General features: G+C 35.4%; 1 protein-coding gene across 2 annotated transcripts in view; it reads left to right on the forward strand.

The window, feature by feature from the left end:
* The window catches only part of Tenm1 (teneurin transmembrane protein 1), a 621,649-nt gene that overhangs the window by 474,881 nt on the left and 131,078 nt on the right, over positions 1–15,690 (forward strand). For both annotated transcript variants that reach the window (XM_013018086.1, XM_013018087.1), the window contains one exon: positions 11,396–11,515. In XM_013018086.1, the coding sequence (XP_012873540.1) occupies positions 11,396–11,515 (120 nt within the window). The remainder of the gene's footprint in view (positions 1–11,395; positions 11,516–15,690) is intronic.

Raw genomic sequence — 15,690 nt, forward strand, 5'->3', positions numbered from 1 at the left:
CAGGAAAATATTGATGATTTGTTTTTAAAAAATAAAGCTTATCTGCATAGAGAACTGCTTAACCATATGCATGAAGCTTATCCTTTGGCATTTAGTGTTAAAACTTTTCTACAAATTAGTGTTTGTACTTAAGCAAATATTTTTTTAATCTTTAAAAAGTTCCATTTACCACAATCCTTATAACCCTGTTAGTTACACTTTGGAATCATTCTATGGTAGATCCTACAGTTTCTTTCAAAAGAATTAATATTTGGAAAGCCTGATACCCAATTCATTCCTGAGATTTATGATCATTGCAACACTTACATGGTTCATTTCTTCATTCAGTAAGACACACTGTCCTAGGCTGAAGGCTATAAGAATTATCTCCTCAGCACAGCAAGAAACACTAAACAGTAACAGAAGGGAAATGTAAGGAAGATCTGAATACTGTTGACTGAGATAAAGAAAGGATAGGAACAAAACATGACCATTTTATACAGGCTGGCCCAGGGAACCTGCTCTGATGACATTAGAGCAGAATCCTCATAAAATTCATTTATATGCTAGATGATTTGAAAATGAACATGTCTGAACTCCACTTGAGCTGGACATTAACTTTTACAGCCCCGTTGAATTAAGATCTTATGACATTAAGGCAATGAAAAGATAAACAAATATTTCTCAAGAAATTACAACCTGATAGCTGATTTGGGTCCCTGCCCTCCAAAAGAGAATGTGAATACTTCAGACAAACTGAACAGTAGACTCTAGAAATAAAAATTACCAGAAGTCCTACATCGGTTATTCCTAAAAGAGGAGAAATTGTAGATGTTTATGAATTAGTTGAACCTAAAAGAAATACAGTACTTAGTAAATAGTGATTTAGAATTATAAAAGGATAGAAAACTGTATTTTGAATGCTCAAAAGATTTACAGGGAAGGTGGCTCAGTGGTAGAGTGCTTGCCTTGCATGCATGAGGCCCTGTGTTCGATTCCTCAGCACCACATAAGCAGAAAAAGCAGGAAGTGGCGCTATGGCTCAAGTGGCATAGTGCTAACCTTGAGCTGAATCGCTGAGGGACAGCACCCAGGCCCAGAGTTCAGGCCCCACGACTGACAAAAAAAAAAAAAGAAAAGAAAAAAGAAAAAAAGATTTACAGGGGTACGGTAGTACACAGTTGTATTTTATAAGAAGTAGAAGTTGGAGAACCTTGAGTTCAAGGCTAACTTGGGCAGTGTTACCTGGACACTATCTCAAAAACAAAATAAAAACTAAAGGGCTAAAGGTATACCTACTTCAAGTACTTGCTTAGCAAGCACAAGGCTATGAGTTCATAGCTAGTATCAAATAAATTAAATACAATATTATTTACAATATTCAAGCACTCCCAGACTTAACATAGTTTTACATACCTACAAGTAACCCCCAAAATTCAAATTCATATGCTTTGTGTTTAATTTTTTATGAATCTCTTGGTTAAAGTACTCTTTTATTTGCTAATTGAAGACTTTAGTGTATTTTTAATCTAAGAACAACAATTATTATACCATATGTACCAGAGGAGGATAAACACACAGAACAACAATTGCTAAATACATGCAGTAGATTAAGGACTGGGGAAACCCTTTGTAGGGTGCCAATGTCTTCATATCTACCCTCTGTTCACCTGTCTTTCTAAAAATAGGCACTGTTCATGCACATGATATGCCAACTATTGGGAAAATTATCAAAGCATGACTTGGCCATGGCTTCTTGTGGTTCTCTCTTTACATCTTGCTTTTCTTGAGCAGCTTCACTTGTTTATCACTTCTGTAGTTGTCCTAAGTGGGAAGTAAGATTATTGATAGTTATTAATAAAGCACTTTGATCTTATTGTTGTGAAAGGTGTTACATATGTGAAGACAGGATCTACTGACAACTATTTGGGCTCATGCTAAAATTCAGGAAACACATGTTTAAGACACATTTTAAAAATTTCAAAGTGCTGAAGGTTCCCAGATTTATAGTGCTGAACTAGCTTCTGAAATCAGCAGTCAACACCTAAAGGTACCAGAAAGAAAGAATGTGTGACTTTCACTTTTTTACAAATGCTCTTGGGCAAAGCAGAATGAAAAGAAATCAGAGTATAAATCTTCAAAAGGTTATTCAATTGATTATTTATGATATTTTAAAACTCAGATGTTCAGAGATGCTTAGCAATTATAATTAACTATCTACAACTTATCTCAGTATGAGTAGGTATTTTCTAATATGTTTTCCATCCTACTTACTGTACAATTAGAATCAACAGTCAAAAGGCTTAAATCAACCATACCATATGCTTACAAGTGACTTTCTAGCAGGTTCAAGCAGCTTATTTTGTCTCTAAAGAGGATAGCATCAATGCAAGCTTGAGTGAAACCCTAGAAAGAACATTTTGCAGATGATCTGAATGACACAGCTACTCACAGAAAGTGCTCAGCAGTTAACTCGATTGATTTGTACAGAATGTTTCCTACAGGCAGCACAAAGGTTGTAGGTAAGCTTTTCTATTTGTAAATCCAAATTGCAGTGCTACTCAAGTTCTTAGAATCCATATCAAGAAGCCACCACCAGTCTACCATTTATTAGCTGTTTTACCTATTGTAAGTCTAATTTCCTCCATTTACAAATGCATCTAATAGTTGTACCTACTCACAGTTATTTGGATGTTAGGTGAAATGAGGTGAAGAAAGTGCCTGGATTAGTATTTAACTAATAATTATCTGTGTAATGTTTGATTTATACAAAATCTATATTTAATAATTTTATGCTAAATAATAGAAAATAATTTGAAGAATCCAGTTCAAACAGTGGTCATTTTACTGGATAATTTTATTATGAAATCTTTTTAAGGTGATAAGAGGACAGGAAAGAGCTATTATTTGCACTTTACATAAATAGCAAATGAAGTTGAGAATAATTCTGATTTTTAGAAAAAGTCAGATCAGTGATTACTAGCAATGCAAGGCTAGAACATAATGACAGTAACAGCTAGACCACATTTTCCCTGTGTCAAGAAGTGTAATTCATGCCCAAGAGATTATCAACAAGAAGGACTTGCCCTATACTTAATGACTACCCATTATTTGAAAGGTAGAACCACAGAAAAGTAGAAGAGGTTAATGAGGTTAACAAAACCCCATAAGGCTGATTACTAAGATAAACCATTTGAGTAATGTGTAGAACAAGCAAAACTGCAAACAAACTTGTAAAAAAAAAAGACTTCAGTCTATTCAAGCGTTGCAAGGGCTTACAGGACAAATATTTCAGGATTCAAATTCTGGATGAAAATAATCGTGTGTCTAAATGAAGCAAACTGGCACTTACACAGCCCTGAAAATGTGACTGTGTCGTCAGTTTTCTTATTGCTTCAAAACACTTGATCTTTTTCCCATTACTTTGGGGATCTCAGGCATCCAAAGCAAACCTACTTTTGACAAGCAATTACCAGGGCAGATGGGAAAATAGCCACCCTACCTCAGGGTGAGTGCCCCCATTTTGTTTTACGTGAAACATCACTAGCCATGAGGAAAATAATTCTGCTTAAAAAGCTATCTGCATTTTCAATAACACCACCTTTCCCAGAGCCCTAGAATGTCGATAGGTAATGCTCCCAGCTGCTTTTAACATTACCTACTTGGTATGTGATATTCATCTGTACTACTGATCATTGGAGTAGGATTAAATCAACCTGCTATATTTAAGTAAAAACTTATGAGATTTTATTGCGCTTGCACATGAACATTTACTGCATTCACATTTTTTGCACATGAAAGTGGGTTTATGTTAGACATTGTTTCCACAGTGCTATACCAACTTTAGAAAATATATATCTTCAACAGCATATCTTCTCTTTAAACCCCATCCTAAAAATCTGGATAATAGATACCTCAAATTCACTTAAATTAAGAAATATCAACTAGCAATTATATGATCATATATAAAGGAATGGTAGAGCTAATGTACGTAAATTAGACATTTGAGGACTATTCATTCATGCTTCCCAATTAAACGGCTAATATTTTCTGAAGTAGTCAATTATCAGGCAAAACTTCCATGATGACAATGCCATAATATATAGTTCAGAATATCAGCTTCTCATAACTGAACCACAAGGCATCTTTCAGGCAGGAACATCTGAAACCCTTGAAGCAGTGCCATGAGGACAGGTTGCATGTACCTTGCAACTTTATATATAAATATTTAAGTTGAAATGCTATTACATCTTTTTGAAAACATGCTGTGTGCTCCAGGCACTTGGAAGGACACAGACAGAGAAATCACACAGTCCTTGTCCTGAAGTGACTATATAATAGGAAAGACAAATCTGTAACTGTCATCCAAGACAGGCAAGACTATGACAAGTGCAATAACATGGGTCTAAGCACTGCGTAATGAGAATAATCAGAGTAAGGAGAAGTGGACACTTATTTGGGACAGATAAATTGGGTTAAAACATATTTCCATTTTGCAATATCTGGATTTGAAGAGACTCCACAGTTCATTTTATAATTCACCTACCACTTTGTCATGACAGTTTCAATATGACTCTCCAAATGACAGTTGTTGCCAACCTTTCTCCAGAGGTTATGTGGAAGAGTTTAAATGCATGTCATAGATTTCATAATGGTAAAATTGTGAACCGTTTTTAATTTACCTGTCTTTTTGTGGTTTGTTCTTCCTGCCTCCTTCTCTAGGAGTTCATACAGCTTAATTGGCTGATTATGCTTTTGTCTTACTTTCACTAAAGGAACAGTTCTCAAATGTGGCCTTTAGACCAGCAGGACCAACAACACATGGGAACTTCTTAGAAATGCAGACTGACTAAACTAGAAACTCTGTGGATGGATGTGGACATTGAACATTGGAGATTGTAGTACACTATGATGTCTGAAAATTACTGAGTTTAGGGGGGGAAATTACCAGACAAAATGAGGGCCTGTGATATTCTAAAGACCATTTTATTCATTATATATTGGTTATGAATAATAGAAACACCAGACACCCTTTGTTTCAACTATTTGGAAATATTTTCATTCACATAAGGCTCCTAGAAGTAGCAATGCTTACCACAATTAATATACCTCTCAATGGTGGGGTTTAGGATATACTAAACCCATAGAGATCTCAGAGGAATGGTCAGTCCATACCTCCTATGTAATAGGATTCTGTCCCTTGATGATGTGAACAAGTGATAATTCATTGAGGAATTTACAGGGTAGGATTCAAATACTAGTGAACAAAGGATTTCTGTGGCCTCTTACATCCCAGATCCCAGGACTTCTTGGCGCTATCTCTCCAATGGAGAATAGAGATTAACCTGCCCACCTGCTACTAGATCCCCTGCTGCTTTGAATGTTACCCTTCAATGCTTGCTTATGCTCATGTTAGCAACAAAAGCAAATAACTATAACTTCTCTGGCCCTGAGCCTCATTTTCCTTAGGAAAGAGAAATACAATGCACTAAATTACATCTTTCAATATTTAGTTTTCATCCTTTTTTTTTCAAACCAACTTTTGTGCTTTAGGTTTATGTTGTTGCCTGGGGTGTTGATTGAATATTGGAAATTTGACATAGAAGACAAAAGACAACAAATAAGGGTAAAGGAGAATAGATCCAAAAGTTGATTGAAGGCTAGGAATAATTTGGCCATGCCATGAAAAACAGAAAATACAAAATGAATTAGATCTTTTCCTTCAGAGCTGTCCAACAAGCAGCTTATTAGTTAAATAAGACTCTCGAGAAGGTGTTTTCTGAGTTGCAGTTTCCGAGATGCCCTGTTGTTCAGACCAAGCTCCAAACACTTGGAGGATTCAGCATTTAGTTAAAGTGAAGAAGCAATTCCTTTGGGGTTACTGCTTTAGCACAGTGACAGCAGGTAGACAGCTTGGCAGCAGCCTGTATTCTCCAGGGAATAGCAAAAGAGACACTTGTGAGGGGTAATTTTCCCAATACATGTTTTTAAAGTCAGATTGGACATGCCCATCAAAGCTCAAGTTACCTTGCTCTAACCAACTACAGAAGGGAGAGTTTCTTGTTTTTAAAGGTTCAAGGAAGCAAAACATGCCATCCATGTCTGAATAAAAAGAGAGCCCCAGGCAAATATGGAAAAGATGTAACATAACCATTGAGAGTACACAACGTACACATTCCTGTGAGTGTCTGGGGGAGAGGGAGAGACAAGGAAAGACAGAGGGAGAGGGAGACAGAGAGGAGAAAGAAAGAGAGAATTTACAAGAGGATTACACTGAAAAGATGTTTGTTGGTGCAGGCCCACCTTCATATGAGCCCAGACAGTAGCTTCTTGTCATCTGCCTTGAAAGATTATGAAGATTTATCTATATTACTAATTAAAAAGAAAAGATGGAATATAGAAGGACAAGGATTCATGATAAGGGAAGTTTTAATATAAAATATTAAGAGCTCAAGATGGTTGTGAATGATTGTATAAGGAAAAGCCAAGTAGATCTGCCTAATTCAGATGTAATTGAAGGAAACTGGGGACTCTGGAATAGAAAATAGTGATATTGTGCAATAAGGATAATGGAAAGTACAGAGAGTAGAAAAGATAGACTTGCACCATTTACACCTAATTACTCAGCTAGGGTCTAATGTTGAGAAACATGAATGTTATAGGCTATCTTGGATCTGACTAGGATTATCAGAACAGGTTACAGAATTGGAGGAAATATCACCTTTTAGTGGTTATATAAATCAAGGTCGGTGGGAAAATAGTAGATGCCAGGCTTCCATCTACAAGCTGAAATACACAAAATGGCAACTAAACTGAATAAAGTAATACAGTACACCATATTTGCCAAGAACATATAGAAATGTTTTCTAAGCACCACTAGAAATGAGTGTAGCTTAGGACAAGGAGTAGACTCAAAAGGGCTTTGTTTCTTAAATGGAAGACTTTCCTGAGAAGTAAATTTCAGAATAAAATGTCAGTCAAAATGAAATTAATATTTTAACACTTTCCCCCAATTTAGACAATTTATAGTGACACATGGTAACTGCATTGGTCAAAGACTACAGTAAGTACTTTGTAAAGTTCCAATAATCTAGGAATAAAAAGAGCTAAGAGTTATTATTTTGAAAAATGGATGGCATAAAGTATGTAAATAATGGGAGCAAATGCAGCAAGATACAGGGAATCAGAACATTTAAAGTCTAATACATTACAAAGACAGTTCAATACTGATAAATGTAGAATAATAAGTTTTATGGAGCTTTATCATATGCTGTAAGTTGGCATGGATCATAAAATATAAGGAATAAAAAAGTAGTAAGGGTGTTGAAAGACAAGTCTGTGTGCATTATTTATGAATGATGAGGGGTGAAATGAATAAGAAGAACAGGTAGACAATGTCTTGAATAATGATGACTTTGATGAGTCGTTATTGCACAAATCTGTGTGCTTCATAAAATATGAGAAATATTAAGGAACAGGAGTCAAAAGACAAGTCTACTCAGAATGAGATACAGAATGAATGAAAAGGGGGATACAAGGGATATGCACAGAATAATGATGACTTTTATGAGTCACTCACCAGCCTGGATCCTTCATAAATATAAGCCATATGGAAAATAAAAGTGTAGCAAAAAGAAGAGACAGATCTGTGTCTATAACATATGAGACAATAATGCCAACTAGGCTTGAAAAAATAAAAATGAAAATAATTGACCTTACCATGTCTGTGGAAAGACAAAATAACCAGATTAATGGAAACAAATAAAATGAGTACATAGAATTTGTTTGCCAATAAAGAGTTATCAAGCACTAGGAAGACATTTTTGTTGCAAATTCTACCTTAGTTAACTTATGGAGGCTTCATAAAACTTACAATTAGTCTCCACCACTCACCAAAATAGGCAACAACATGTAAAGACTCAGAAAATGTTTAACTAATTTCTAAAATGGTTTGACTGACTAACACAATCTCTTCTCAGTCTCTACCACCAATCTCTATGTAGTTTGTAATAAATTTTCAGTTTATTTCTACTTAATCTCTGTCTATCTTGCCAAAGATTTCTCATCTATACCACTGAAAGGTTACTGCATAAAACCAGAGCTATTCTTTATTTTCATTACTTGGCCTTAGAACCTAGGACAGATTTGTTAGGATTAGTTCAAAATCCAGAACTGAAGGGCTTCAAATGTCTTCTGTTTTAGCACAACAATAAACGTTTCAAAGCAGAACAGAAACTGGAAAAATTGGACATGGAAAGCCACTGATTGATGTCACAGAACTAAGAATTGCATTGAGAGTACATAATACTCATATATAGTAAAAGTGACAATTATATTATTTTCCCATTATGTAATACTTAATTGCTTGTAATTTGTGTTTTGGAAAGGCTTTAGATAAACTAGAATAAATTTTTTTGGCAGGTATGGGACTTGAACTGAGGGCCTAGGCATTGTTCCTGAGCCTCTTTGTGCTAAAGGCTAGCACTCCACCACTTGAGCCACAGCATCACTTCTACATTTTGAGTGGTTAATTGGAGATAAGAGTCTCAGGGGACTTTTCTGCCTGCTGGCTTCAAACCACAATCCTGAGATTTCAGCATCCTGAGTAGCTAGGATTACAGGCATGAGCCAACAGTGTCTGGCTAGAATAAATAATATTAGCATAAGTTAGAACCAATTCTTGTGATGGATATAAAATTTTGTAGTGGGATTTATTGGCTAAAGTATAACAGTGGTGACTGTCTTTTGCTAACTTGGAGATATTTTTTGTTTTGTTAAATTATTTTTGTGGCCATGAACCTTCAGAAACTTGATTTAACTTCATGATTCTATTAGACGAATATATAATTCTAGATTGCAGATATTACACCTAGTCAGGTGATCCATGTTGACCCAAATGACACAGCACTCTTTTAAATCCAAGACTGAGCATCCTAAAATACCCTGAACCCCATTTGATTACACAAAAATGACACTTATCCACTAGGAAAAACTTGTTCAGCCTTCATTAGCACTATGACCTCAAAAGTCATGAGCTCAAGGCTTCCAACATGTTGTTGAACCCCACATCCTAAATAATGGCAGACTAGTGAAAGTTCCCTGTTTGAAATTTTGCCCAGGGCCCTCTACTTAAGCACCATACTTATAGAATTTGTTGCAGCTTATCAGCCAAGCTACAGTTGAAAATGATGCACACTTCCATTGACTATTTTCCTGAGAGACAGCCATATATTCCTGGGAGAATATATTCCTGGGAGACAGACTAGTTTAATGAAACACAACAGGTCCTTTTTTTTGGTTGTGGACCTTATTGTCACCAATGTACTATATGTTCTTCCTTATTTTATTTCATTTATTTTATTTGAATTTTCTTTTTCCATTGGTTTACCTCTGGCAATCACTGTCTTTGATTCTGGTACCCTCCATATACATTGATCTGATTTGGGGAAAGGAAGGAGAATAACAGAATGCTGAAAGGAAGACAAAGGATGACCCATTGCAACAATGATACTCACAAGACGCTACATCAGAAATGAACTTTACAACTTCGGAAGGGGGGAGGAGTGGAGGAGGGAAGGGATAGTGGGAGAACAACAAAGGAATGGGTAACAATGTTGAACAAGAAATGTACTCATTACCGTACTCATGTAATTGTAACCTCTGTACAGCATCTTTACAACAACAAAAAAACTACAAAAGAGAATTGAACTGCATTCTTTGTCAAAGCTGAGGCTAATTTTTAAAGGAAAATATCCTGACAATTTTTAATTAGGCAAGAAAATGAGGATACCAAACTGATTTATCACGCCTCCATTTCAGACTTTAACTTAAAATCTACACAGATAAGTTTGTTTGTTCATTGGTTTTCCAAAGAAATTTATCAGTTTAGCATAGAAAATGTACACAACTAATTGATACTACTGATCACCTGTGTTAAGAGCAGAAAAAACAAGTGGAGTTGGTCATCAGAGATTTTAATTTTATGTACTATGTATATCTGTATCAACTAATAAGATTACTTTTGATAAAGAAAAGGGTCTTTCCAACTAGGACTCTCAGTCAGGTGCTGGTGGCTCACCTTGTTATCCTAGCTACTCAAGATGTTGAGAGCTGAAGAGCATGGTTGATAGCCAGACTGGGAAGGAAAATCCATGAGACTTTTATCTTCAATTAACCACCAAAAAGTCAGAAATAGAGCTGTGGCTCAAATGCTACAGTACTAGATAAGAGAAAGAAAGAAAGAAAGAAAGAAAGAAAGAAAGAAAGAAAGAAAGAAAGAAAGAAAGAAAGAAAGAAAGAAAGAAAGAAAGAAAGGAAGGAAGGAAGGAAGGAAGGAAGAAAGAAAGAAAGAAGGAAGGAGAAGGAGAGGAGGAGGAAGAAGGAAGGGAGGGAGGGAGGGAGGGAGGGAGGGAGAGGGAGAAGAGAGAAAGAAGAAAGAGAAAGGAAGAGGAAGGGAAGGGAAGGGGAGGGGAAGGGAGGAGAGGGGAGGGGAGGAGAGGGGAGGAGAGGAGAGGAGAGGAGAGGAGAGGAGAGGAAAGAAATGGAAAGGAGAGAGGATTGGAGAGGAAAGGAGAGAGGAGAGGAGAGGAGAGGAGGGGAGAGGAGGGGAGAAAGACTCCGGGACAGTGCCCTGAGTAGTCCAGAGCACTGAGTTCAAACCACCAACTGGCCTACGCACACAGACATGCAATCCTATGCCTGTCTTCCAAGGAAATACAAAATTCAATGCAGAAAAAAATTAAGAAACAACTAAATGTTCTAAAAGATAGATTTTGAAATTGAAAGAGGGTGAACAAATGCAACAGTGGTACTCAGTAGACATTATGTTGATAATAAACTATAGAACTTATGGGTGGGGACAGAAGGCAATATTTATGGTTTATGAAATGGTAACCCTTCTGTTCTATCCCATTAATAATAATATTTTTTGGGGGGGGTCCAGTCATGTGGCCTGAACTCCTGGGCCTGGGCACTGTCCCTCAGCTCTTCAGCTCAAGGCTAGCACTCTACCACTTGAGCCACAGCACCACTTTCCGGCTTTTTTCTTTTTGCTTATGTGGTGCTGAGGAATCGAACCCAGGGCCTTGAGCATGCAAGGCAAGCGCTCTACCACTGAGCCACCTTCCCAGCCCCAATAATAATATTTTTAAAGTGAATATTATTTCTCATTGCATTAGGCATTGTTGATAATTCAATGTTTACTTTAAAATATTAGAATTCATAACTACACCTAGTAGGACTCCCAAGTTTGATGGGTTAAAAAAATCTCCTCTCCAAAAATGTTATTCATATTTACAGAGGTTAGTGAAATCATTGTTTTCTTCATTATACTTACTGTTTTCCAAAATTTCTACAACTTGATGTCTAGATTCTAGTTTCTACATACTCTTAATTTCCCTTTTGTCTTGTATTTCAGGCGTGCTTGTGTGATTCGAGGCCAAGTGGTGGCCATAGATGGAACTCCCCTTGTGGGTGTGAATGTCAGTTTCTTACACCACAATGACTATGGCTTTACCATCAGCCGGCAAGATGGAAGGTATGTCAGTATTGCCTCTGAAAATTTTTGAAATCAAGTTGTGACTTCTAACCATCGGTAAAACCCAAGGCTCAAGATGATACAGTGATAGTAAGCCCATTTGCTTTCTAGAACTACCTAGAAAAGTCAATAGTGACATATATTTACTCTATTTTCCATCTAAGTAAAACCAAAAGTCTGCTCTAAGGGTTGATATTATTCTCGTTTTCTTCAAATCTGACCATATGAAAAGTTTTCTGTCTCACATCTAATTTTATTTATAAGTCAAACTCCAAAGTTTACTGACATGATTTAGGTAATAAATAGGGAAATTTATCACAGAACACTTATACTATTCTTCCACAATAGGCCCAAAATATTTCAGAAATGATCATGTCCAAAAGATTTTTTCCAAAAGTTCAAAATTCAACTAAATTAAATAAATGTTTTATCTTATTTTCAAATACTATTTAAAAATAAAATAAAATAAGAAAAAATAAAGGTAAGAAAATACAAATATTAAGATATCAATAAAGATAAAAAACAAAAAAATGCAATCTTATTTTTAAATATTTAATATTTAATAATCCTTTCTCAAGGAATGAAGGTGTATTTCATTGGCAAAGGATTTGCCTGGCATACTCAAGGCCCTGGGTTTGATATGCAGTACCACAAAAAGCAAATGTGCCTTCACCAACCTGTATTTTTGCTTAGTGATTGCAACTGATTGGCAGGCATGGCAAGCAGCACATATAACTGCAATATTTAACCCTGAGCACAAATGACCCAAATCATAAGAGCTTTTCAAGGTTCTCTAAGACCTAGAAAACAAGACCTCTAAGTAAAATCCACCCATCCCGGAAAAGAACTTACTCTCAAAAACCATTTTGTTTCTGTCATTTAAACAGACTTTTTTTTTCAGAATATTTGAGTGAATAGGCCTGTGTAGCTATTCATGACTCTCAGGAACACTATAACACTGGCTACCCTAGTGATCTAATACTCACCCAAAAAATGACCTATTGGCTTAGAGCTTTTTCACAAGAAACTCAATCAAACCTTATTAGTCTAAACCACTTAAGGGAAGTTAATTGTTCAACTTGGGCTGTGCTAAATTACTTTTTCAACTGTCTGTCATAATAATGCTTGTAGAAAATATTTTAAAAGACAAGAGTTTTAACCTACTTACAAAAATAAAGTATGTTCAAGTGTTTAAATGAACTATTTGTATGCAAATTATGTTTCTAATACTAACTTGTCATTTATTCATTTTAACAGACTGACACAAAACTACTCAGCAGGTAGTGTAAATATGATAGCCAGATAGATAGAATTTCCTGCTAAATATTCCAAAATGGGAGCTCTACACTAACTTCAGCGGACCTTTCTTCCAGTTCGATTAAATGATAAAATTTTGATCATTCACTCACCAATAAGTAGTGTACAAAACTAGCCTCTCCCTTGACACTGTGTTCAACTATGTGCCATGAATTGAAAAATTGATTTGTCTTCTTCTGCCTTCTTATAGGGTACTGATGGACTCAGAGGACTTTTTAGCTTGCCTTAAAAAGTATAAAATTATTTTATATTTAAAAATGACTTGAAATAATCTTAATGTCTAAACTGTCTAAAGATTTCTCTTTCCAGATTACTGAGAAAAAATTAAATAGTAATTCTGTTGTTATTTCTATGTTGTACGTTTTAAACCAAATGCATAGACCCTCTTCTACTGAAGTTGTTTGTAAAAAGTAGGTTTATGTAAATGACAGATACTAGTCGGAGTCCCCTCTAGCAATAACTCTTCTCACAGGATCCATAAAAGGAGTATGTATTCAAAATATGCGCTCCAAATGCCAAGCAGACATCTTACTGTGACAGTGTAGTGAGATTTTTTTCCATTTATATATCTCAGCTTGTTGCTACTTCAGATTAAGTACATTTCAAAAATAGAAAATCATAAGAAAAAATTACCTGAAGGTAAAAGATTATAAAAAGGCTGTTATTAACGTTTACATACCTGTAGACACTGTGATATTTGAAATGCTAAAAGGTTCCTGTCTCCAAGTATCAACCCCACCAGTCTGCTGCAGTGTTTCTAATTAATACAAGTAGCACCACTGCATTCCATTAAGCTATCAGCTCTCTCAAAATCTATATCAAATACAATTATGTTACGTAGGATGTCAAAATGTTTACCAACTAGGAATGGTATAGGTTATAGAACCAAGTTCAGATACACAAAACAAAGGAAAAAAAACTATTATGGAAGGCTGAGCCCTTTAAAATTCTAAAGATTACATCAATCAAGATACATTGTATTCATAAACTGCTTGTTATATGGAAATTCCTTGGTACAAATACTTAAACATAAGTAAGTTTAAAATAAAAATAAATAAAAGTATAAAGATTAGTTATTTAGATTGAGAAGAGCCAGCACAGCATAAGGGGGAAAAGGTAGGTATAAAGGAAAAAACTGTTTACAAGTGTGTGTTGCTAAGAATGTACAAATGGTAACATCGATGAAGATATACTGTATTCATAAACTACTTTGTTATATGACAAAGGCTCTGTACAACTGCTTAAAGATATTTTTTAAAAGACATGTCAGATATATTCAAGGCATTTTCTTATTTTCCATAGACAAAAACGTATTTATTGAAAATCTCCAATGTAGTACTTTTAAATTTTTTTTATTTTTTTTGTTTATGTGGTACCAAGGAATTGAACCCAGGGCCTTAATGCATGCTAGGCAAGCACTCTACCACTAAGCCACATTCCTAGGCCTCCAATGTACTTCTTTTTTATATATAAGTTTTTATTGAGATTAAGTAATTACATAAATTTCACTGTATTATAGGATTATGATACTCAAAGTCACAAACACATTTTACCCTTCACAAAGCAACTTGTCATTATTATGGTTTATAAAGTTTGTGAATTCTATAAGCTTTGACAACACAACTATCTCTTCCACAGCAGGTGATAAGTACATTTTTTTTCCTTTTGCTTGGTGTTAGCTGTTTCCTCTTTCCCTCTCATTCCCTCCTTTCCATTGCTGCCCTTGAGTTGCTTAGTTAATTTTCATCTGTGTCCAGTGCAGCTGATGGGGCCCTCTGTTGTATATTTTCTCCCTGTTTCCCTCTGATTCGATGCCCTCCTCCTAGCTTCCCTTGGATGTATATATATACCATATATGAGGTCAAGACCAATTAAGTAGAGGTCCTTTGTTTCCTCAGTCCTGTTTACTTTGTCATATCTCCTTGCATTTGAATTCTACATCCACATATCAGGGAGACCATGTAGCATTTGTCTCTCTTATCTTGGCTTACCTCACTCAAAATGATTTGTTCTAGTTCCATCTATTTTCCTGTAAATGCCATTATTTTGTCCATTCTAATGGCTGCATAATACTCCATTGTTACATAGGCATTTTCATTAAAGTTTCTCTGTCTTCATTCTCACCAGAGGTTTTATAAACCAACATTACCATTGTACTTATTTGGCAGATGAGAAAATTTCCCCAGATTAACATGGCTAATAAAGATAAATTCCAAGATTTAAACTCAAGTGCTCTGACTCTATTCCAACTGCTCTTACTCTAAACTTCTATGATTTACCATTGCTGGCTTAGATATGTGACTGATATTAGTGTTGAAAAAGAGCTATTTACAGATTATTCTAACTAATAGTAAGCAAAATAGGTGACATAATGACTTAGAACATTCTTGAAGAACATGAAATGTCCCAAGAACTTTGTTCTAAAAACTATGATGAAGGTAAAGTTCTCTCTAGTTTTCCTCAAGGCAAAAGTTTGTTCAGTTATGGATACAATAGGATTTGAATATGGTTTAATAGTCTTCCATCTACAGACAGGACTTGTTTGACATATTACAGATTGTCAATAATAGCCAAACAAATAAACATTCTCCCTTGAACATTTTATACCTAGTCTTATATGTCTTGAAAACTTGTTCTTAATGATCCATGGAAATGGAGGTGATTTGTGACAGTAGAAATCTCAAAAATTTAATCATTCCAAGAACATTCTATTTTAGACTGCAATGATTTAGATGCATTTTAGCCACAGATTCCCCCTTCCCTCACCTCCAAGGAGTAAATCAATGAGTAAAGCATCCAGTATTTACTACATAAAACAGTTAAATGAGAAGAGACAATATATCTGTCCAGGAATATAG

Source organism: Dipodomys ordii, unplaced genomic scaffold (genome assembly GCF_000151885.1).
Source record: "Dipodomys ordii isolate 6190 unplaced genomic scaffold, Dord_2.0 Scaffold38, whole genome shotgun sequence".
Classification (NCBI taxonomy): Eukaryota; Metazoa; Chordata; class Mammalia; order Rodentia; family Heteromyidae; genus Dipodomys; species Dipodomys ordii.